General features: G+C 36.9%; 2 protein-coding genes across 6 annotated transcripts in view; one reads left to right on the top strand and one right to left on the bottom strand.

Annotated features, from left to right (window-relative positions):
* The window catches only part of LOC140629782 (WW domain-containing adapter protein with coiled-coil-like), a 59,562-nt gene that overhangs the window by 1,580 nt on the left and 34,583 nt on the right, over positions 1–23,399 (bottom strand). The window contains exon 7 of one of the 2 annotated variants that reach the window (XR_012027602.1): positions 21,016–21,034. The exons of the other annotated variant lie outside the window; for it this stretch is intronic. The gene's annotated coding sequence lies outside the window, so the exon portion shown is untranslated. Of the gene's footprint in view, positions 1–21,015; positions 21,035–23,399 lie in introns of those variants that run through there. 2 annotated transcript variants of the gene reach the window in all.
* Positions 1–23,399, top strand: part of LOC140629781 (homeobox protein Mohawk-like) — a 70,105-nt gene that overhangs the window by 15,374 nt on the left and 31,332 nt on the right. Inside the window, exon 6 of one of the 4 annotated variants that reach the window (XM_072819350.1) lies at positions 2,255–3,674. The exons of 2 other annotated variants lie outside the window; for them this stretch is intronic. In XM_072819350.1, the coding sequence (XP_072675451.1) occupies positions 2,255–2,265 (11 nt within the window). In that variant the 3' untranslated portion in view covers positions 2,266–3,674. Of the gene's footprint in view, positions 1–2,254; positions 3,675–23,399 lie in introns of those variants that run through there. One more of the 4 variants, XM_072819349.1, reaches the window with a different exon arrangement.

Raw genomic sequence — 23,399 nt, 5'->3', positions numbered from 1 at the left:
AGTTATGACAGTACAAATATATATATAGACAAAAATAAGGAAGATTTTTTGAAACAATGAAGATTAATTTTGATTAGGTGGAATAATTGAAGATCTATTATTTTGTGAAATTTCTTATAAATTTCTTTATGTTACCCAGTAGAAACAAATTTGAAATTTACACATTGTGATGAATCTTCTGAAAATGCATGCTCTTTTCAAAGGTGATAAAGTAGAAAACCAAAGAGGGAAACTTGCCTGTATAGTTGATACTTCTCGAAATTAAGTATCTTGGCCATTTATTTTTATTAAAATATCCAATGGCCTGTTCATCTGCCAAGTTCTATTTTTAAATAAAAGCCTATTTTTTAGTTATGCAAACAATGAGAAAGCAACCTAGACATGTAAACTTCTGGTTTTGCATGCATGAGTATGAACTTTAAAAAGAACGAAATAAATTTTTTGGTTTTGTGGATAGAGAGTTGAGAAAGATTGGTGGTCTAAGACTCGTCTGCTAAATCTCAGCCTGAAATAATAAATGGCTGTCTTCTGGGGGAACTGAGCGACAACGTTGCTGCAGTTGTAGCTGGGTTACCACTCAAGCATAAATAGTAGAACAGGGGATTTCAATAAATACTTTCTGAGCAACTGCTATGGTTTTCTCTGGCATACAGGCTTATTCTGAATTCCTTCAATTCCTTCTGGTTATATCTTTCTTTCTTTGCCTAAAAAGAAATCCTCTCAATCTGCTATTAAATACCACTCCCCTCCTCCACCCCAGTTTTATAGTAGTGCAAAGATTTTGTCCTTTTTTTAAAGATTTTTTAAAAAATTTATTCATGAGACACACACACACAGAGGCAGAGACATAGGCAGAGGGAGAAGCAGACTCCCTGTGGGGAGCATGATACAGGACTCGATCCCAGGACCCCGGGATCACACCCTGAGCCAGAGACAGACACTCAATCACTGAGCCACCCAGGTGTCCCTAGTGCAAAGATTTCATCTTTTAAATTCTTTTTCAAGACTAGATCACCTTTAAACATAGTGTATTAATTTATCTATGCTAAAAAAGAATTGTATCCATTTCCCCACCCATTTTTAGTATCTTATGATTCATTCCATTAATGATAATTGAATAAAAAAAAGCCAAATGAAAGAGTTGGTGTGTGGAAAGATAATGTATCACTGAGTTTCATTTCACCTGTTCTTGTAAATTCTAGGAGGGTGAAGCCTGCTAGATTATAAAGTAGTAATCATAATTAACACATATAGGTGGATAGAAGTCTTTTCTATGTCAGTGTGTATTAATCAGATTAGCTTCCTCTCCACTTGACTGACAACATCAAAGTAGATGCAAACATGTTTTTGTTGATTTTATGTAGACATTAAACATTTTTTTGTAATCTACAGTCTCCCCATCATGCAAGGGATAAAAAAGATTTTTCCCCCAGGGGACAAAATAGGCTTTCAATAAGTATTGGCTAAAATATTTCTTTCTAACAGCAGAAATTATAACATTAGAATTGATTAGGGGCCCCTGGGTGGCTCAGTCGTTGAGCATCTGCCTTTGGCTCAGGTCGTGATCCTGGGGTCCTGGGATACAGTCCTACATCAGGCTCCCTTTGGGGAGCCTGCTTCTCCCTCTGCCTATGTCTCTGCCTCTTTCTGTGTGTCTTTCATGAATAAATAAATAAAATCTTTAAACAAGAATTGACTAGAATTATTAAGGTTATTGCTTCTAAATACAGCTAAATAATACTTGAGAAAACTTAGTCACTCAGTGTTGTCTATGTCTAAATTAAAATTACAATACTGTTCATCTTACTGTTCATCATGTTAGGTTAATGGATGACAATTTTCAGGTATGTGATGGAGTGAATCCCCATGACAAACTGACCTCGAGCCCTCTAGTCCCTCAGTGAGTCTGCTCTCTGAGGTATCAGGATGAAGACTAGCTTTAATATCCACCTCCATTTCTATTGAATCAGTACTGATATTCTCCAGATGGGACCATCCATGAAGGAGCTATGTGCCATCTGTGCCACCTTACAGTGAGTCCTCACTGGAGCCTTTCCTAACTTGCATTGCAGTTTGATTTATCCTCAAAAACCTAACAAATTTCCTTCTTTACTGAAGGAGAAAGGAGAGGTTTCTAAGAAGTCTATTGACAAGGGGAAAAATCAGGCAAGTCTTGAAGTAAAACGGGTAGACTTCTTCCCCTTCTTTTGCTTGGCTTGAGAACAAATCCCTGTTATGTTCTTTCTTTTTGCAGCTCACAAATGATCAACTTATAAATGGCTAGTACATTTGAATGCTTATTCTCTGAGCCCCACTGCTCTGCTAGTATATAATTCATAAATTTAACCAGCTCCCACAGGCTGAATGTTTAAACTTCATCGTGTTAAACTGTCTAAAATCCCTCTTAAAATTAAGGAGTCAATCCCATTTACAATTGCACCCAAAAGCATAAGATACCTAGGAATAAACCTCACCAAAGATGTAAAGGATCTATACCCTCAAAACTATAGAACACTTCTGAAAGAAATTGAGGAAGACACAAAGAGATGGAAAAATATTCCATGCTCATGGATTGGCAGAATTAATATTGTGAAAATGTTAATGTTACCCAGGGCAATTTACACGTTTAATGCAATCCCTATCAAAATACCATGGACTTTCTTCAGAGAGTTAGAACAAATTATTTTAAGATTTGTGTGGAATCAGAAAAGACCCCGAATAGCCAGGGGAATTTTAAAAAAGAAAACCATATCTGGGGGCATCACAATGCCAGATTTCAGGTTGTACTACAAAGCTGTGGTCATCAAGACAGTGTGGTACTGGCACAAAAACAGACACATAGATCAGTGGAACAGAATAGAGAATCCAGAAGTGGACCCTGAACTTTATGGGCAACTAATATTCGATAAAGGAGGAAAGACTATCCATTGGAAGAAAGACGGTCTCTTCAATAAATGGTGCTGGGAAAATTGGACATCCACATGCAGAAGAATGAAACTAGACCACTCTCTTTCACCATACACAAAGATAAACTCAAAATGGATGAAAGATCTAAATGTGAGACAAGATTCCATCAAAATCCTAGAGAAGAACACAGGCAACACCCTTTTTGAACTCGGCCATAGTAACTTCTTGCAAGATACATCCACGAAGGCAAAAGAAACAAAAGCAAAAATGAACTATTGGGACTTCATCAAGATAAGAAGCTTTTGCACAGCAAAGGATACAGTCAACAAAACTCAAAGACAACCTACAGAATGGGAGAAGATATTTGCAAATGACATATCAGATAAAGGGCTAGTTTCCAAGATCTATAAAGAACTTATTAAACTCAACACCAAAGAAACAAACAATCCAATCATGAAATGGGCAAAAGACATGAACAGAAATCTCACAGAGGAAGACATAGACATGGCCAACATGCATATGAGAAAATGCTCTGCATCACTTGCCATCAGGGAAATACAAATCAAAACTACAATGAGATACCACCTCACACCAGTGAGAATGGGGAAAATTAACAAGGCAGGAAACAACAAATGTTGGAGAGGATGCGGAGAAAAGGGAACCCTCTTACACTGTTGGTGGGAATGTGAACTGGTGCAGCCACTCTGGAAAACTGTGTGGAGGTTCCTCAAACAGTTAAAAATATACCTGCCCTATGACCCAGCAATTGCACTGTTGGGGATTTATCCCAAAGATACAAATGCAATGAAACGCCGGGACACCTGCACCCCGATGTTTCTAGCAGCAATGGCCATGATAGCCAAACTGTGGAAGGAGCCTCGGTGTCCAACGAAAGATGAATGGATAAAGAAGATGTGGTTTATGTATACAATGGAATATTACTCAGCTATTAGAAATGACAAATACCCACCATTTGCTTCAACGTGGATGGAACTGGAGGGTATTATGCTGAGTGAAGTAAGCCAGTCGGAGAAGGACAAACATTATATGTTCTCATTCATTTGGGGAATATAAATAATAGTGAAAGGGAAAATAAGGGAAGGGAGAAGAAATGTGTGGGAAATATCAGAAAGGGAGACAGAACGTAAAGACTGCTAACTCTGGGAAACGAACTAGGGGTGGTAGAAGGGGAGGAGGGCGGGGGGTGGGAGTGAATGGGTGACGGGCACTGGGTGTTATTCTGTATGTTAGTAAATTGAACACCAATAAAAAAAAATAAAATAAAATAAAATCCCTCTTAATTAGACACATGTGGTGTGGCAAAAACATAGAGGCCGATAGAACTCTTTTCCTATGGTAGTGTGAATTAATTAGATTAGCTTCCCCTCCACTTGACTGAGGTGAATATCCCTGAAGAAATGGAGATTTTGATTGAGAGAAAAAAAAGAAGTCATTTATTTGCTACATGGAATTTTTTGGAAGGTAGAGGCCATTTGGATGGCCTGCCACAGTTGGAGCAAAATGACAGAACTAAGGATTTTGGTTATTAGGGAAAGAGGAAATAGGAAGTAGAAAATAAGTTTGGGAGGATGCCAGAGGTAAATGCCATTTTCAAACATTTCCTCTCAGCTAATGATGTTCTTTTTTCTCTCTTCCTACATACACAAGTACTTTAGAATGTAAAGGGCATTATCAGTGGTAAAAACCCAGGTATGCTCAGGAGTTCAGTAAAACCACTGGGTTAGGGATGCCTGGGTGGCTCAGCAGTTGAGCATCTGCCTTTGGCTCAAAACCTGATCCCGGAGTCCAGGGGCAGTCTCACATCAGGCTCCCTGTGGGGAACCTACTTCTTCTGTCTCTGCCTCTCTCTGTGTGTCTCATGAATAAATAAATAAAATCTTAAAAAAAAAAAAAAGCATTGAATTAGCCTGGGATTTAACCTTAACTTTATACAGAATGGCTTCTTTGAAGAAGTGCACTCCCAGTTCGGAAAGCTGACTTTCACAGGTACGTTTCTGAGATACAGTTCTCTCATGTATGAGGTGCTCTTTCATGCATTCATTCCATGTACAAAAATATTAAGAGCCACTCTACACAGGCCCTATCCTAGGCTCACTGGAGCCCTGTGCTTTGTGCTAGGCTGCTCAACAAAGAAACCATAGTTACATGAAGCAGAAGAAAGATTTAAAGGGCTATCTTGGCAGATCTTTTTCAACAGTGAATAATCACTACTAATTTATATGTTTCATCAATTTTAGGTTTTGTATTTGTGAGTAGCTTAAAGAAAGCTTCATGGTAGTCAAGAGAAGGCTTTGTCAAGAGCCAGCTGTTAAAATAGTATGTTTCTGTGTACATAGTAGTTTCTCTATGGGATTTGTTGACTAGTAAGTCTGCTTTGGATACTTTTATCTTCTTTTATTTCCCTTTTTGTGCCTGTCACTTCCTTATTTTTAGTGAAAGAGCTAAGCTTTGCCCTTTTGGATTATTCCAGACATTCTTTTCCTGGCATGCAAATGACTGCTCATGTACTTCAGCGGAGAATAATAAAACCCTCTATCACGAGCCCAGTTAGTGACATTTAAAGGATACTTGAAAGGTTATCCAATTTCTTGTCTTGTATCCTTACTACAATAATACTTTGCCTATCAAACACCATCTGGGAATGAGGTATTCCATCATAAGTGAAATCTCCAAGTAGAAATTTAAGTACTGATTTTAAAAATATAGAATTGTCTGTTCTCCTAAGATGATAATATTAAACACAGCATGTGGGGTGTGCTTCAATATCCTTTCTTCTCTAAACTACCTCCTCCTATTGCTTTTTATATATTCCACCCTTTCAAATCAGTAGTTTCAGAATTAACCACAATCCTAAACTTGCCCCTAATATCTTTGAATAAAGAATGATGTCTTTCTCATAGCCATTTGAAAAGGGTTCTTTCCTAATTACTTATTCCAAAGCAGTAATCTTATAAATGATATCTACAGAAGTTCTGACTTTCGGGTAGGCGTGAGGTTACTCCAGAATCATTCAAACTTAAGCACGATATTCTAAACACCATAGATTTGTAAATGTTTATCAGTGATGATGAAAGCCAAATACATCATATGGAGTATTTAACAGTAGCTTGCTTTTTAAAATTAAATTTCCTTTATGAATTCACTTGCAAAATTTAAATGAAATTGCAAAAGTGTTCCATCTACTGTTAAAAACTGAGAGAGTAATGGCAAACAAAAATTTAAAAAAAAAGAACAACTATTGGCATGAGCAGTTTTCTGATTTCTTCTGATTTCTTCAGGGGTAACTTTTCCTTCACTTTTCTTTGTTCTTTGGTATTACATGAGAGTCTGAAAAACCGTAAATGTAAATACTGAGACCTAAAGCCCCTATACCATATGGCTTGCAAACAAATCGGAAGTCTATGGCAGTTTGGTTTAGAAAATATACACATTTTTTAGAACTATGTTTAGTCCTAATGTTTTCTGTCCTTTTACATTGTTAAAAATGTACGTTTTGCATTCCTTTTACATTTTACAATGTAACAAACATTACATTTCTTCTATCTGATACCTAAGTATGATAGCAACACTAAATCACATTTGTGGGAACATTTTACATTGTAACAAATATTACATTTCTTCTATCCGATACCTAAGTATGATAGCAACACTAATACACATTTGTGGGAAGGTTAGACACACTGTTTTTCTGAAAGACAGCGGTATTCTGTCTCTCTTTTGTGCTGATACTCACTGCCTTATGTGTTTAAAAGTTCTCTGGGGTCCTGAAGTGGTGTTTTATACATTTTATAGCCCCCTTAGCACTTCATACAGTGTCTTTCCCATATTTGCCCCGTAACTGTTTCTTAAATGAGTTAGTGTTTTAATGATCTGGTCGGTTTGCCTTCCAAACTATAAAGGACATTTTAATGTACACATATACATGTTGATCTGTGTCCCTGAACATGATAAGAGAAAAAAAATGATCTTGAATAAGTTTAAACAGCTTTTTTAAAAAGAGGCAATTGTGAAAAAAGTTAAAGCCAGAGGAAAATGCTAAACAAAATGTAGCTGAAAACTTCGAGAGGTTTAAGAGATTCAACATAGTAATTTAGAAAGTATAAAATGAAACTAACCCAATTTTCAAGTAAATAAGTGACTTTCTGGAAAATATGATGATAAATGGAAAAGACTAGCTAATTTTTAGAAATCCACCAAAGAATGAAAAGTGTAACAGGTAGACAAAAAACAAGTATTTGTTGTGTATCTCTATCTAGTACATAGCCTTGTAAGATCTGAGAAACCAAGATTTAGATCCACTGATTTAAACTCTTTGCTACATCTCTCAGGATTGATATGACAGCTTTGACTTTTTAAGAATGACTACTTTTAATCCGGTAACAATTGAAGAAAATCTATGCAAAAATTTTACATTTTCTTTTTCCTCCATTTACTGGAGTAAAGATCCCATACATTTTACATATTTTCCTATTAAAAACAAGTTTACCAACCGGAAATTTTGATTTTTCTAGCTTGCCATTACTTTCCTAATGTCATTCAGTCAGTTATCATCAATTGTCTGCAACGGTCTTCACTTCAAACTTGCTGGAGTGGTCAGTCTCATCCTGGTGCTGTTTCATAGAAGTGCTTGTTCATGTCACTATATTTAAGACTGTGTCAGTATTTCCATTAAGAAACTTTTTTTTTCATTCCCTAGGGCTTCTAAATAAGTCATAAAAATTCAAGCCCAACTCAAAGCTGGCATAAAAGGGCCTTTTTTTCTTCTCTTATGTATAAGGAACATAAGTGCATAACTCCCACTAATTCTAAATTTGGTTAGGTTTGTAAACTCTACACACTGAAGAAGAGACCAAATAAGATCCATTGACACTTCTCCAGTCTGGGACTAAAAAGGATGTCAAAAAGTTTTTACTGTCTGTGAAAATAACAAGACATTCTATTTAATGAATATGGAAGTGGTTTCTTTTCTTTCTTTCTTTTTTGGTTAACTGCAGTTAGTTTTTCCCTTCTGCCTCCCTACTTTGTTTCTAAAATTAAACAGGTATTTTTCTATGTCAAAATGTGTCTTGTTGATGTAACAGAATTTTTACTCAGAATAAATACGTGTTTTCTTCCAGACCAGAATTTTGGTACTTTTAAATTTTGGAAACTCCTGTTCTTGTTTTCTATTAGAAATTATATCATTTATAGTTGTGAGTTTTGAGGAAGCAACAAAGTAACAATTTTGTTCACTCACAAAAGAAATGGTTCTTTTACAAATTTTGAATTTTTCTCTTAGTTTTCAGTTTAGGTCAAGGAAGGCCGTTTAAAATACAATTGCATAATGCCCCTTTTCTCCTTTTCTTCTTTAACAACTTTGTTACCCAATTTCTCTCATTTTCACTGTACTAAAGAAGGAAATAGTCAAGGATATTTTTATAAATCCAAGAGTGAACTTTAATGGCTCCTCTAGTTCAATTCTTGAATTTGCAGGTTAGAAAATTGTTTTAGGCTCTATTCTAGGCATTGAAATTGTTAGTGTTTTTGGATGAGTTGCTTAGTTGTTTGGAGATATGATCCAGATCCTTGGTACAATAAGTCTGATTGCTTTGGGCAATTTCAGGTACTTAATTGACTTTTACTTTTAAATAAAAGTAAATACTTAAGTCATTTTTTGTTGAACTTTTGAGAACTTAGGCAGGGTATATGTTCATTTAAAAAACGTTCTCTATTTTAATGGCTGCAGTGGAAAGATCTTTACATATGTTTATGGACTGCAGGCTGTAATAGGCATCGTTACCTAGGGGTCATCCTTTGGTTACTAAGGGAAATATGAATAGTTTGCAGAAAACGCCTGAAACTTAATACTGCTGGTTTGTGTGTGTGTGTCTGCATGTGTGTGTAGTCATAGTGGTGAAAGAAATTGGATGTAGTTAGGAAAACAAAGTGGCTTTTCAAAATGACCAGTGGTATCTTCCTTCTGCCTTGTGTGGACACTGGAGACCTTGAATCCTTACCTGATAGTGGCCAGAAAAAAACTTGAGTGATAATAACAACCCAAATTGAAAATGGTTTGGGGAAGATAGACTAGTCTCAGGTTTAAGCACAACATTGCTCATCTATTTCCAACAATTTTAGATCTTTCCAGTCTGAAAAGCAAGCTATGAAAATACTCACAGATTTGGGCAACCCTGAAGTGATGGCACTGTGGCCAGGATGCTCTCAAGTGCATGTTGTGTCTCTCTTGCCATCCTGCACTTCAGAGAGGATTAAAAACAGTTTCTTGCCTACCGGCTTCAGTGCGTTAGAGCATCTTTGATACAGTGACCAAGATGAACATCTTTGACAGAAAGAATGTATTCCCTTTTTGGTGCCATTATACGCTACACTACACACACACACACACACACACACACAGAGTACACAAAAGCAATTTTGCCTTTGATCAAGTGTCATTAAATAAAAAGAACAAAAAAAAAGTTTTCAGTGGTGATTTTGAGAGAAATATTTTGGTGATATAAAAACAGAAAACAACACAAATGAAAATGAAACCTTTTCAAGTGCTAAAAAGTAGTCAGAGACAATCATTCATGAAGTGAGATTTCCAAGAAACAGTTTGCTTCTTTTAAATTTTCACATAGTTGATTGTGTATTTAAAATTTAGAACTGATAGTCCCTTCGATCAAGCCAGGTTCAGGTTATGGTGGACAAAGCTCTTAGTATGGCAGAGACATTTCAAGTAAGAATGCCCTGTTCTGCCAAGACTGTCATTATGACACTAAAATGTAGCCTTTTGCTAAGGGCCAGAATTCAGTCTCTCCTTCCAGTTTCTACACTGATTTAGACAACAGATGCATAAAAGGCAACGTGGTATTCAGGATCATTTGTCACATGGCTTCAGGGCAAGAGGATGGCTATCTGGCAAGAGGGGGAATTCCTTAAATGTTACTGGGTCTTACATTTCTAAATGTAAAATCCCTGGCCAGAAGTTATTTGGTGCCAAGTGCCTTTGGTGTGATGTCTTCGCCTGAGCACAAAACTAGATGGTTATAATATTGTGGCTGCTTGAGAACCCACATAGCTTTTGCTAGTTTGCAACTGAGGTTGACTGCCATTGTTTTGCATTTTCTTTTATCATTGTCTTGACTTCATTTTATCTCTCTTGGTGTTCCCCCCCACTCCTCAATTCTTTCTGAGCTGCTAAATCTATCCAGTTGGATCAAGGAATTTTTTCACAACCTTGTCAGTAGTGCAGTTGGTCTTGTCTTAGTTTTTATTGTGTCTCCTGGGTTCCTTTACTTTAGACCTTTCCAGAAAAATGGCACCAGTTCAGATTTACTCATAACCCATGGGGCCTCTGGTTTATCTAACCTGTGTTCTTTTTTCCTTCAGGAGGTTTTTTATTTATATTTTTTCTTAAAATGTGCTTTAAAAAGTACAAACATAAATCATCTGGAATAGTAATTTTCAACTATCTTGAAAGGTGTTTGAGGACTATTTCATGGTTACTATGATTGAAGCAGTAAAATTTAGTTTATAGTTACAATAACTTTCCTCTCATTAGGAAAATATAAAAAATCTCAACGTTATGATTTCATGACATATTACCAACCCCTAAATACCATTCCTAATTCCCACCCTCTGACATACACACTCAGTGAAATGCTAATAGGAAGCTCAGAACAAAAAGACAAAGGCAAATGATCTATGTTCTATTTGATCTCATCCTGTCTCTCAGGTACTTTAACTAAAATTATAGTATAAATGAGTAGGGACTCTGGAAACAATACAAGTTTAATCTGTATTTTGACTATAGTTAAATTCCTACTGTTTCATATGTGGTTTGAAAAATGACTTTATTGGGTTCAAATTTTCTCTGTAGTAAGCCTCCATACCTGACCTGAAAATTAGCCACTTGTAGATTAGGCCACAGGAAGTTATAATGTGGAAAGAGCAGAAACCAATTGCCTTTGAAACCAGGAGCTCCATATTCAGCTGAACTGCTAGCAGCTAGGTATGTGTTCCAAGGCAAGTTCTTTTATTAACCAGGGCCTTGGTTTTCCTTCACTTGTAAAATGGGGATGCATAAGTATTTTATACCTTTGAAAATCTGAGATTCTGCGAAAAAGTAGAGGGAGAAAAAGAAGGCTACAGTTGACAAAGTCATAGTTAAGTGCATACCATTTTATCACTACAAATTTGGACTCCGAGCTCAGGAACATTTCAAAGGAGCTTCAGGGAGCTTGGCCACAGGAGCCCCCATGGTAGTAGGAAAGGACCTTGCCCAGGGAGGGTTTTGTACCTTAAGGGTAGGTTAGGATGCCAAGAGTGGAGAGGGCTTATGATTAAATATGTCAGTGTGTTCTTTATGTCTTGTGTCATTTTTAGGTAGACCTATCCCAAAAAAACATAAAAACAAACTTTTATTATTTTAATTGTACATTTATATACTTGTACATTGTACAAGTATATAAAAAGATAAAGATAAATTGTACATTTATCTACCTAAACTTTTTTGTAAATTATATGAAGTAGTGATCTGATTTCTGTTTTTTCCTCAACACCATTTGTCCCAACACAACTTACTGAGTACTTCCACATTTCCTTACATATTTGAAATGCTACCTTTATTATACCTTACCTTCCTTTTAATGTGTCTATTTCTAGACTCTAATGTATTCCACCAAACTTTTAAAATACTTCTACATCAGTAGCACACTGTTTTTGTGACTGGAGCCTTATTGTGCATTTTGACATATGGCAGGGAATGTCTGCTGTCCGTGTTTTCAAAATACTCTCATCAAGGCACTTAAGATTTTCTTTTCCAGTTGAACTTTGGATAAGATTGACAAGTTTCATTTAAAAAATTTCATTGGAAATTCATCTGGGATTGCATTGAATTTATATAGTAATTTGGGGAATATCTCTATCCTTATTATATCATCTTTCCACTCAGTCTTTCCATTTATGCTGATTATTTTTCAGGATATTCAATAAATTTTTATAGTTTTCTTTACATAAGGTTTACATACTTCTCATTAAATTATTAGATGTTTTATTTTTTCATTTTTATTGTTTCCATTGTGGATGAATTCCAATCTATTACATATTATCATATTTATCACTGATATATAATAGGAAATCTGTTGAGGTTTGTGTATTTTTCTTATACCATCTTATATTTTCTTTTACCTGATTGTCAGAGGATGAATAAACATCCAACTTTCAAATAGTAACAGCTTTATGTACTTATTCTGCTCTTTTCTCTCTTGCCCTTATTCCCTCCCTCCAGTTATTACATTCCATTGACCAAATTTTCCAAAACAATGTTGGATAATAGTAGTGATGGCAGGCATCAAAGGGAATTTTTCTTATATTTTACTGTTAAGTATAACGTTTGCAGAAAATTTCTGATGTCATCACTTTGTCAAGGTAAGGGATTCTCTTTCCATTCCTAGATTATTTAATAAGAGATTCTCCCCACTCCCAAAATGTACACATAACTAAATAGGTTATTATAATGATCAGATGCTAATTCCACAATTTTTAATACCATTTGACTGTCCTCTTTTAATCTGTTTGTGTAGAGTAAGTTTCTTAGGGTTTAACCTCCTTGAATTCTTTTTCTTTTTTTTTTTAGATTTTATTTATTTATTCCTGAGAGACAGAGAGAGGCAGAGACACAGGCAGAGGGAGAAGCAGGCTCCATGCAGGGAGCCCGATGTGGGACTTGAAACTGGGACTCCAGAATCACACCCTAGGCCGATGGCAGCGCTAAACCGCTGAGCCACCAGGGCTGCCCTTATTTAATCATTTTATATCAAAATTCTCAAGTGAGCTTTATCTATAATTTTCTTTTGTTCTAACACTCTCCTTGCACAATTTTGATATTAGAGGTATACCAGGCTTGTGGAATGAGCTAGAAAATACTTCATCTTTTCCTACTCTGGAAAAGTTTAAACAACGTAAGGATTAGTTTTTCTGTATATCTTGAGGATTGGAAAGAGTTCATCTATGAAATCATCTTGGCCTGGGATCCCTTGGTTCTCTACTTTCTCTCACATGCTCTTCATCTTTCCCTCCATATCATGAACAATTATCTCTGCTTTATCTTCCAGATCACTCATTTGGTCATCAGCTTTGCCCCATCCATTCTATTGGTCAGCCTTTCTACTTCTTTTAATTGTGGTGTCTTGTTTTTTATTTTCTAAGAACATCATTTTTTTTCTTATCACTCCTTTTTCATAGCAGTCATAACCCCTGTAGAGATCAGAAGTTATCTGAATCTCTACTCTGCATCTCTTAATGGCCTTTATGCCTTTGCTAGGAGTCATCTTTGCTAGGTCCCCTAACTTGTTTAAAGAACATTTGTAGAAACTGTGTCCTGGATTCAGGTAATCTAGAGGTGCTCTACAGACTCAGCAAGGAAAAGCATGGGCTAGCTCTTCTGATGTCTGTTCTATAACTGGTAACCTTCATGATTCTTCCCATGGCCCACTTTGTTCTCTATAAATTCCTGGCTTGTAGTGTCTTCTGTGCCCTGTTGGGAAAAGCAGCTCACACTCTACCACACTCTGCCACTTGTTTTGAGTTGTAGTTCTCTGTGTAGATTTCCTCATCAATTTAGTCTGCATTTCATCTTTTGTGAATTTCTCAATTTTTCTGATTTGATGGTGGTGCCATTTATTGTTTTCAAGCATTGCTAGGCACTTGTTTTTAAATTTACATCCCATAATTTTAATGGGATTTTGAGAGACATAAGTAAAGCTTCTTCAGTGCACCATCTTAAAGGGAACTCTGTAATATAGACTGTTGTCAGTAAATGTTTTTCTCAAAGATGTTTGTTGCTGATAGTTTTTAGTGGGAATTTACACACATTCAGAATTATGTATAGATTTTGAATATCAAAGGAATAATAAATAAAGAGTAATTTCATACAGAATGGAACATGGGAACTCCTGGAAAAATCTTGCTGGGTTTCATGTACATAAACATGACACATTATGATGATAAGACTTTCCAAACTTCAGTGCTTGAAATAAAAAGGTAAATATAATTTAAATAAAAAATACTTGTAATTATGACATGATATTGTAGTAGTTGGTAGTCATAGACCTAATAAATGCTACACTTTTGAAATGTGATTTTTTTTGAAATGTGATAGTATCCATTTCAAATCTGAATGGATACTATTTTACCCTCTAGTTGAGCATGTGGCAGGACTTGCTAGAACTAACTTTTCTTTTCACCCTTCCAGTGGAAAACCTAAGTTCTTTGTGAGTGAGTACTGTTGGGAATTTTTAAGTAAAAAAAAGTGGCTAAGAATTCCATTCCTTTTCCCCAATCATTCCGTCAAGCAAATCGATTAATGGAGCATTGAATAATCATATACTTCAGATTGTTAGGTTTTTTTTTTTTTACTCTTTTGTACTTGGATTACTTAATAATTTTTAGCTATTGCTATAAATATAGCTGATTAAAGTTATATATCAAAGTAAAGAGATGCCATGGGAGAGAAACTGTTATCATATTTCAAAAATATCATATTAAAGAGCTGCATATTAAAATTTACATATTTGATTTATTTTGAAAATGTCAGAATATCTTGACTTTCTCTAATTTCTTTCTTTTCCTTTCTTCCTTCCTTCCCTACCTTCCCCTCCTCCTTCAATCCCCTTCTCCAGTCTCTCTCTCTCTCTCTTTTTATTAAAGAGTAAAATGCATGATCTTTATTTAGGGCTCTGCTATCCAGATTCTTCCTCAGTTTGTTCGACTGTGGCTAAGCTGACTGAATATTTCACCACATTCTCATGTCTCTGGGCAGTGGTAGACTGACCACAGAATACTTTTCTATGAGTTTTCTTTCTTCCCTCAGGGATATTCTTGATTGTCCAGCTGTCAACATGTGGAGACTGTGCTATTTATACAGTAATTAATTTAAAATAGGCCACTGTTCCTAATGTCTTTCCTAGAGTAGCACCCTCTTTTATTTGGACCTAACATTTCCAGAGTCTTTTGCTTGTGATGACTTTATTGTCATGATGTTAGGCAATATCTGCTCTATGGGGTGGGTCTTTCTCTGGATTATATAGCAAATGCTTTGGTATATCCTTTGAAGCACTAGAATCATTTCGATGAGGTCAAGGGCTTTACATATTATCACTGGTTGATATGCTGTTGGGCAAAAAGAATAAACAGTAAATATCAGAGCTAATTTTTAGCCGGACATTGCAGCAAATCCCTTCACAAGGGTTTTTTTTTTTTTCCTGGAATATAGGGATTTGAAGGGCTTTCTTTTCCAACAAACCTGCATACCCTCTGTGGGAGATGCTAATGGGCAGCAATATATCCAAGCACTTATTCTAAGAAAATATTAAATGAAGGCTTTGAAATGAAGAAGAAGAAAGAAATGCTGGAAAGCCAGCTTGAGATCATGGAACATACATTGCTAGGAACAGACAGCTCATATGCCACAGACAGAAAAGGAGTATTTTTTAATACTTAACCATGATGGATTTGAAAGGGACAACTCTGGTTATAAAGTGCAGAATAGTTGTTACTCCTATGTATTGGCTTTATATCGGTACATAACAAATTACCACCAACAGCAACTTAATACCATTTATTACCTCTGAGTTTTATAAGCCAGAAGTCTGGCATTCATGACTGGATTCTCTACTCATAGTCTCACTACGTTGACATCAAGGTGTCAGTCACACTGGGCTCTTATCTGGGGGCGCTGGGAAAGATCACACTCATAAGTTTGTCTAAACTATTGGCATAAATAATTTCCTTGTGATTGTAAGACTGAGGACCCCACTTCTTTGCCTCTCAGCTTACCAAAGTTGCCTGATCCCCTCACTGGTTCTCCGCATTTTCAAACCAGCAACAGCACATTGCTCCCCTCTGACACTTAATCTTTCTGTCCTGTATCCCCACAGAATAAAGCTCTGAGTATAAGGGCATGTGTGATTAAATTGCACCCACTCAGATAATCCAGAATAATCTCCACAGTTTAGGGTCAGCTAATTGGTAATCTTAATTACCTCTGCAGTGCCACTTTTAATATGGAACATAACAGATTCACAGATGTGACACTGGGGAAAAAGTCACAGGGGCAAAATATTGCCTATCCCAGAAGAGATCACTTAGAGGGATTTAAGTAAGGTTTTGCCCATTCGATCTCAAAAGTTTAGACAATAAGCATTATAATTAGTGTGATCTTTTAATTATAAAGTATGAAAAGTATACTGCTTTGCTATGGATAGGTTTTGTGAAATCAAATCTTGTCTAAATAAATTAGTTGACATTTACATAATTAGTTACATATGAGTACAAAAATTGCACATTATGTATTCTCTTTATATATTTGATTAGTCTTGCTTTCCTTAATGATACATATATTTATCATAATAATATCATAATGTTAGCTCATAACATGAGGCTGTTTCTTAAAGATTTTATTTATTTATTTTGAGAGAGAAAGAGAGAAAGAGTGTGAGTAAGGGGAGGGCAGAAGGGGAGAGAGAGAGGAGGAGAATCCCATACAGACTCTACTCTGAGTGTGGAACCCAATGTAGGGCTCAGTCTCACAACCCTAAGATCATGACCTGAGCCAAAACCAAAAGTCAGACATTCAACCAACTGACCACAGCCATCCAGCTGCCCTGAAGCTGGCATTTTAACAAACATGCAACCATCAGACAACTGACAATGTATTTCTTTTTTTTTTAATTTTTATTTATTTATGATAGTCACAGAGAGAGAAAGAGAGAGAGGCAGAGACATAGGCAGAGGGAGAAGCAGGCTCCATGCACCGGGAGCCCGATGTGGGATTCGATCCCAGGTCTCCAGGCTCGCACCCTGGGCCAAAGGCAGGCGCCAAGCCGCTGCGCCACCCAGGGATCCCTGACAATGTATTTCTAAGGTAGATTCCTAAATGGTTCCCAGTGTGATGGTGAACATCTACTGCACATGGTAACAACAGTTGCCATTTATTGAGTGCTTACTATGTGCCTTGCACTGTGCTTTACCCTCATGTGCTATTTTATTTAACCCCACAATAACTCTGTGATATATGTCTTACTATCCTTACTTTGACGATGAAAGAACAGTTATATAAAATTTGTCCACATAAGCTGTGATGTTGCAGAGCTAGAATTCAAGCTCAGATCTGTTTGACTCTAAAGCCTTGCTCTGGACCCCCTTTTTTTTTTACTTTTCCCCAAACCTAGGGAAAGTTACACAGATGGTAATATCTTGAGAGATCCCCCCACCTCATTTTCCAAGATTTATTCTACCTCCTGGCTCCTAAGGAGCCTATGTCCTTGCTCTGTGCTCAGCCTCCCACCAATCATAGTAGGTACTCTGTCTACCCCTTCTGTCTTCTATAGTAAATGAATCGCCATTAAAAATTGCAGGACTTTATTTTAGGACAGCTGATGTCTGTGAGGTGATGGAAAACAGCATGGTCAAAATAGTTTAGGCATAATAATGACAATAATAGTAGCTGGTAATTATTGAGCACTGTTTACCAAGTGCCAGTCATTTTCTTACTTAATCTTCATAACGACCCTGTGAGGTAAGTACCACCTATCATCCCCATTTCCCACACAGTATTTTGAAAGCAGAACGTGCAGGTCTCTAAATGATTGAATGTGTGAGAGAGTATCAAAGGAGCCCCCTTCACTCCTCTGGGCCATCCTAATCATTTCTCCATTCCAGAAGATTATTATCAGCCTTGTCACTCCTTCATCTTTGATTACAACCTTCAGTCCAGAATTTATTTCATCACTTCCTTTGTAGTAATGCAAGTTTTTTCAGAGTCCCAGTATGAATGAGTATTTAAGGCTGGAGATGATGCCATTAGGACAAATTAGGACAGAGCTTTCTCTGTAGGACAGGCAATGGCACACAGGCCATAGACTTCCAGGAGGAAGTACAGAGCATCTCTGTAGAAAGGAGAAGGGATCCAGGGACATAACAATGGCCATAGGGAAGCAAACATCTGCCCAAAGCAATTTTCCTGAGAGCTGTGGAGCCCAAGCTGTGGAGAAAGTAGATAAAGCAATCATATAGAACAAGGGTGATGGGGCCCTTTATTAGGGGGAGCTTTTCCCTTGGAGGGGGCAGCAAATCTGTTGAGAAAAGAAGTCAGATTCTTTCCTGTAGCATCCTGAGTGGCCCCAGAGCACTGAGGGCAGGAGAGGAGCTGGCACTTGTCTAGAGTCTGGGGTCTAAGGCTTCACTTACAGCCTCTGCTGGTAAATTTGACTTCAGGCTTCTACTTCAAGCCACTCTATAGAAATCCACAGAAAATACAGCTGTGCCTTGAATTGCAGAATAGATACATTCCACAAACATTAGATTTAAATTGAATCAAATTTTAAAGACAGTGTAGAGACTTGATGACTTCAAATATTCCTGCATTGAATCCTTTGGTTATATGAAGGATATAACTCAACTTCTATGTTTCCTAAGTTTATATTCTAAGATATTAGGTTTTTCTTACATTTGAGGTTAAACAACAATATCAACTGCCTTTTATTAGTCCTGTCATTGTGTCAGCAGTAATGCCTATTAAAGTATTGCATCCTGATTGTAAAATGTAACTGAAATTACTGGAAAATATCATACTGAGTAGATGAACTGTGACTATCATAGTTTTAAAGCCACAAAAATGTTGTCTTTATGTGTGAGTGTATGCTCTCAGTTTTTGATCTTCCTATATTAATGAAGATTGTTACTTTAGGGGAAGAATTTTTTTTTTTATTTTGAATGTTCTCTCCAAAAGTTGGACACAATAGCATTCCTTTAAAAAAAAAAAACCCTCATTTTTAATCTATAATTAAAGCCAAAGTTTTCTTTTAATTTTGAAAGCTTGTCCTTGAACTAAAATAACATGGAAAATTTTAAAACATGGCTCCAAGCTGCTGTAGATACATTTTATTTAAACCACAGAGACTGCAGTTGGATTTCTCAGTGCCAGACAGACTACAAATTGTAAATGTACCAGAAGCAACTCTGAATTTCTGGATGTTGTAGTACCAGCAAGGCTAGTTGTTTTTTTGGAGCTGTTCTTCTCTTTGGGCTCTACTCATGAATGACTTAATCCCTATGTTAAGATCAAATGTCATGTCGATTGCCATGTGTAGAAGCAGCAAGCAAAGCCTCTTTTCCCTTTGCATAAGTATGATGTGCTTGCCTGTAGAGGAACAAGGCAGTAGGTAGGAAAAGTCACAAAATAGAAGTTGTAAAGTGAGGCTAGAACACAGTGAGACTCCGAAAGTTGGATGAACGATAAAAATATCCTTTAAAGCAGAATGCCATTGTTTATTATGGCAAGAAAAGGGTATAATATCCATGATTGAATTGTAAAAATATTTTTACTAAAGTCATTTTTTGTACTTACTATTCTGGTATTAGGTTAGCAAATCTAATGCCAGATTAGATCTATTAATACATTGTGTTGCTCTATGTACTTTAGAAAGTACATGAACATCTGTTATTTTATTTGATCGTCATTATAACTCTATGACGTAAAAATAAGGATAATTATCCCTGCTTTCTTGCAGGGTGGGAAGGAGTGACCCACTGGTGCACAGCTACTTAATGACAGAGCCAGAAAGAGAAGTTGAGTCTCTCAGCTCCTCGTTCAGGCTTTTTCCACTTGATTTTACGGTGTTTTCCATTCTAGTTAAGTATATTCAAAATAAAAAAAAATCATTCATGGAGTAGAAGTCTCCCAAACAGTGACTCTTAGTTTATTTAGAGCTGTTCCTCCTTTTGTATATGGGCTGCTTTGAAAACTGGATAGAAAGCTTTGGATCCTTGTCCAGAGGAATGTGCATCCATTCTCCTTACCTGACACTTCAGTGTAACCCAGATGGTAGAAGGAGTATCTTTGATTCCTTAAATCTAAATAGGATTCTCTTGGACACTTTATTCATGCTGTGGAATGTCGGGCCCTTCTGAGGAATTTATTTATTTATTTATTTATTTATTTATTTATTTAGATTTTATTTATTTATTCAAGAGAGGCACAGAGGCAGAGACATAGGCAGAAGGAAAAGCAGGTTCCCTGCGGATAGCCCGATGTGGGACTCAATCCCAGACCCTGGGATCATGCCCCGAGCCAAAGGTAGGCGCTCAAGCACTGAGCCACCCAGGTGCCCTTCCTTCTGAGGATTTCTGACTATGCCTGAGGGTTCTGTCTTCAAAGCATATGTCACTATGTACTTTCCATGCTACATTCAACCTTTGGGTTGCACTGCCATCTCACATATGTTGTCCCTGTTCTGCATCACAAAGATTCAGATATGAAATGTACTTTATTCCTCAAATGCCAGCATGTCCTTCCACTCAGAAGATGCAGAAATGTAGTAGACTATGGAAAATTTGGAGAGAACGGAGGAGAGCCTTATATTATAGCAGTTCACATAGTTTCATGTGCAGCACTATTTTTCCCTGTTCTTAAGTGTCCTTTAGACATTCCACATGGGACTCTTCCTGCTATGCTTGATGTGGTCCCCCAGCCTCACAGCATCTCACTAGTTCAAGTTTCTGCCTTCCACCCTCTCCTATTCACCCGCTAGTTTCCTAATTGTCTCGAAATCTCCAAGTTCTTTTCACTCAGTGTAGTAGAATCCAGCTTTCTCCAGCATCAGCTTGCAAACTCTGTTCCAGGCCTACCTTTGCATACTTAACCTGCCCCCCAAGATGCTAAACAAACCTAAGGGGCCTCATGGTTTATTACTTTCACTTTCTTTATAAGGTATTTGTGATGTTAAATGGGAACTTATTTTCTTTAGTTATACGTGTTTATAATTTTAAAGATTTCAAGGATTCCCTAAAACCCAACCATCATTCCACCTAGGTTTGGAACCCCATTTGGAGATAGTTCTGGAGTTTCTAGTGTTCTTGGGACTATGAGTTTAGGACTTATTTGGGGTTCCTCTTTGAAGCAGAGTTGATGGTTAGGCAGGGTGCTCTCATAACCTCTGCAGAGTTGAATCCAGGTCAGGACAGTTAGTGTAGAGGTCATCTCTGGGCTCAGAAGCCCATACTAATGGACTTGTCCATTCCATCTTCCTGGCCAGTTTGGAAACTGAGGGTGGCTTTGAAGCTTCTGGGAAAAAAGAAAAGAAATCCACCAGAAAATACTTTGTTTTATGTTCGTGCTCTATTAAGAAAATGATACATGCATTATCAGGAAAAGTGAATAACATGATAGAGGAATAGAAATTGGTATTAAAAAGTGGATAGTGATTTTAGGAAAGGAGTCAATTAGATAATTAGATCATTTCTTCCATTTGTTTTAAATTTGAAACTATGTTATTCTAAGAGACACATTCTTTTTTCCCCATGATGGTCCTCTCCTTGGTGATGGTCTGTGATTTCAAAGCACTGCTGCTTTCATTCTATTTCCATTTTTAGGGTATTCTAGCATGAATAGTTTTGTTCTTACATGTGATTGTGCAGGACAAAAAGATTTTTATCTTATTTCAAAGCAGTGATATTATTGGGCTATAGTTTATCATATTTCTGAGAGAAGCTTCCCATCTAGTCCCATGATATGACTTAGAAATATCACCAGTAAACACATATGTTGAGAAACTGGCAGAGGTATGGAGTTAGGGATAAGCCAGAAATGTCATTATAACCCCTAGAGTTCTGAGGTTGTGTTGAAGAGGTAGACATCTTCAAAGTGGAAGTTAGGCCCTGACCATGCTTTCTTCTAGCACTGGAGTACCTTCTGTGATCCCCAATCCTTGGCTTACTCTCTGATTTATTAACGAGAGAAAAGCTGGGAGGATGTTAAATCAAAGGAGCAACATTGGGATCTCTGGGTGGCTCAGCGATTTAGCTCCTGCCTTTGGCCCAGGGCATGGTCCTGGAGTTCCAGGATGGAGTCCCGCATCAGGCTCCCTACATGGGGCCTGCTTCTCCTCTGCCTGTGTCTCTACCTCTATCTCTCTCTGTGTGTGTCTCTCATGAATAAATAAATAAAATCTTAAAAAAAAACAAAGGAGCAACATTAGACACATTTTACCTTCTTTAGCCAGCTCATCACAATTAGACACTTCTCTTCAAGTGCTTTCTGCCACCATTGAAAGACTCAGCCAGAATCAAAAATCATTTCATTCACCTCTATCTTAACCACTGGTCATTTAAACTTGGGTACTTGAGGTAAATTATATATAAATTTCTTTCCTGGGATGGAAGGGCTGTTTTAATACTTGACTATAGGTCGGATAGCTCTATCTTGATAAAGAGCTAGAGAATCTGATTTTGAGAGAGAATCATCTAGAAAAATAGAAAGTATAGTGGTGATTATAAGAAATAATGATGTCAGAAATTGAAAGACCGAATAAATGTGTAATAGGAAAGAAAAACTAGAAGAGAAACATCCAAAAAATATTTCATAGTGATGTGGGAAAAGAACATTTGAAAAGTTCATTGGACTGAGAAAGGAGAGAGCTAAGAAGACAAGAAAATCATAATAGGATAAGGGAATGACTCTTATTTCCAGATCAGGGTCTGTATGCTAAAGGACCAGAGAATTTTTAAATACCAGGAATTACTGACAAATTAGGCCTGAAGAGACTCTTGAAGGAATTTGTGGATTCCATGTTGAGTAGTGTGGGGTGAGTCTTTAAACTGGTATTCTTTATTTATTGAGTACTGTGGGGCTTATGTATAAGCCTGTTATAAGCCTCGTTCAGTCTTCTCCCACTATCCCATAAAAAAAGATTAAAAAGTACTCTTAAGGGGGAAAGAGTGTGCATGAAGTCAGCAACAGCAAGGAATCTTTTCTCCTTGTGCTAATACAGAAACTGAAGATGATGTGGTAAAAGGAAATGGTCATCATGACCAATTAGTAGTGAATAAGAGGTTTCTTTAACCAGGGATCAAGAATGGAAAGCAAAATACATGCTACAGTCAAGCCCTGTCTTATCTTCAACTTTTTCATTGTAGGATAACTCTAGAAATCTCTGCTTTCACAGGAATGCTGTGGGAAACTATGGACATTTTCAGTATTTCAGAGATTCCTCAGGATTCATTATCTCACTATGAGAATTAAGAGATGGGTCATAGAGTGGTTCATGTGTGCATTTTATCTAGAGTCACTTAGAACTGTGCAGTCCAATATATTAGCCTCTAGTCTCATGAGGCCACTGAACACTTAAAATATGACTAGTCTAAACTGAGATATGTTTAAATATGTGGAGGAAAACAACACAGAAAATATATCATCAATTTTTATATTGATTAGATGTTAAAATGGTAATATTTTGGACCATATTGAGATAAGAAAATATTTTATTACAATAATTCATTTTGGGGGCACCTGGGTGGCTCAGTCTGTTAAGCATCCGACTCTTGATTTCAGCTCAGGTCATGATCTCAGGGTCATGAGGTCAAGCCTCCTGTAAGACTCCACTCTGGGTGTGGAGTCTGCTTGGGAGTCTCTCTCTCTCCTGCCCTTCCCC

Source organism: Canis lupus, unplaced genomic scaffold, assembly GCF_048164855.1.
Source record: "Canis lupus baileyi unplaced genomic scaffold, mCanLup2.hap1 Scaffold_254, whole genome shotgun sequence".
Classification (NCBI taxonomy): Eukaryota; Metazoa; Chordata; class Mammalia; order Carnivora; family Canidae; genus Canis; species Canis lupus.
Note: the sequence above shows the minus strand (reverse complement) of the source record. Positions and strands in the feature narration are given on the sequence as shown.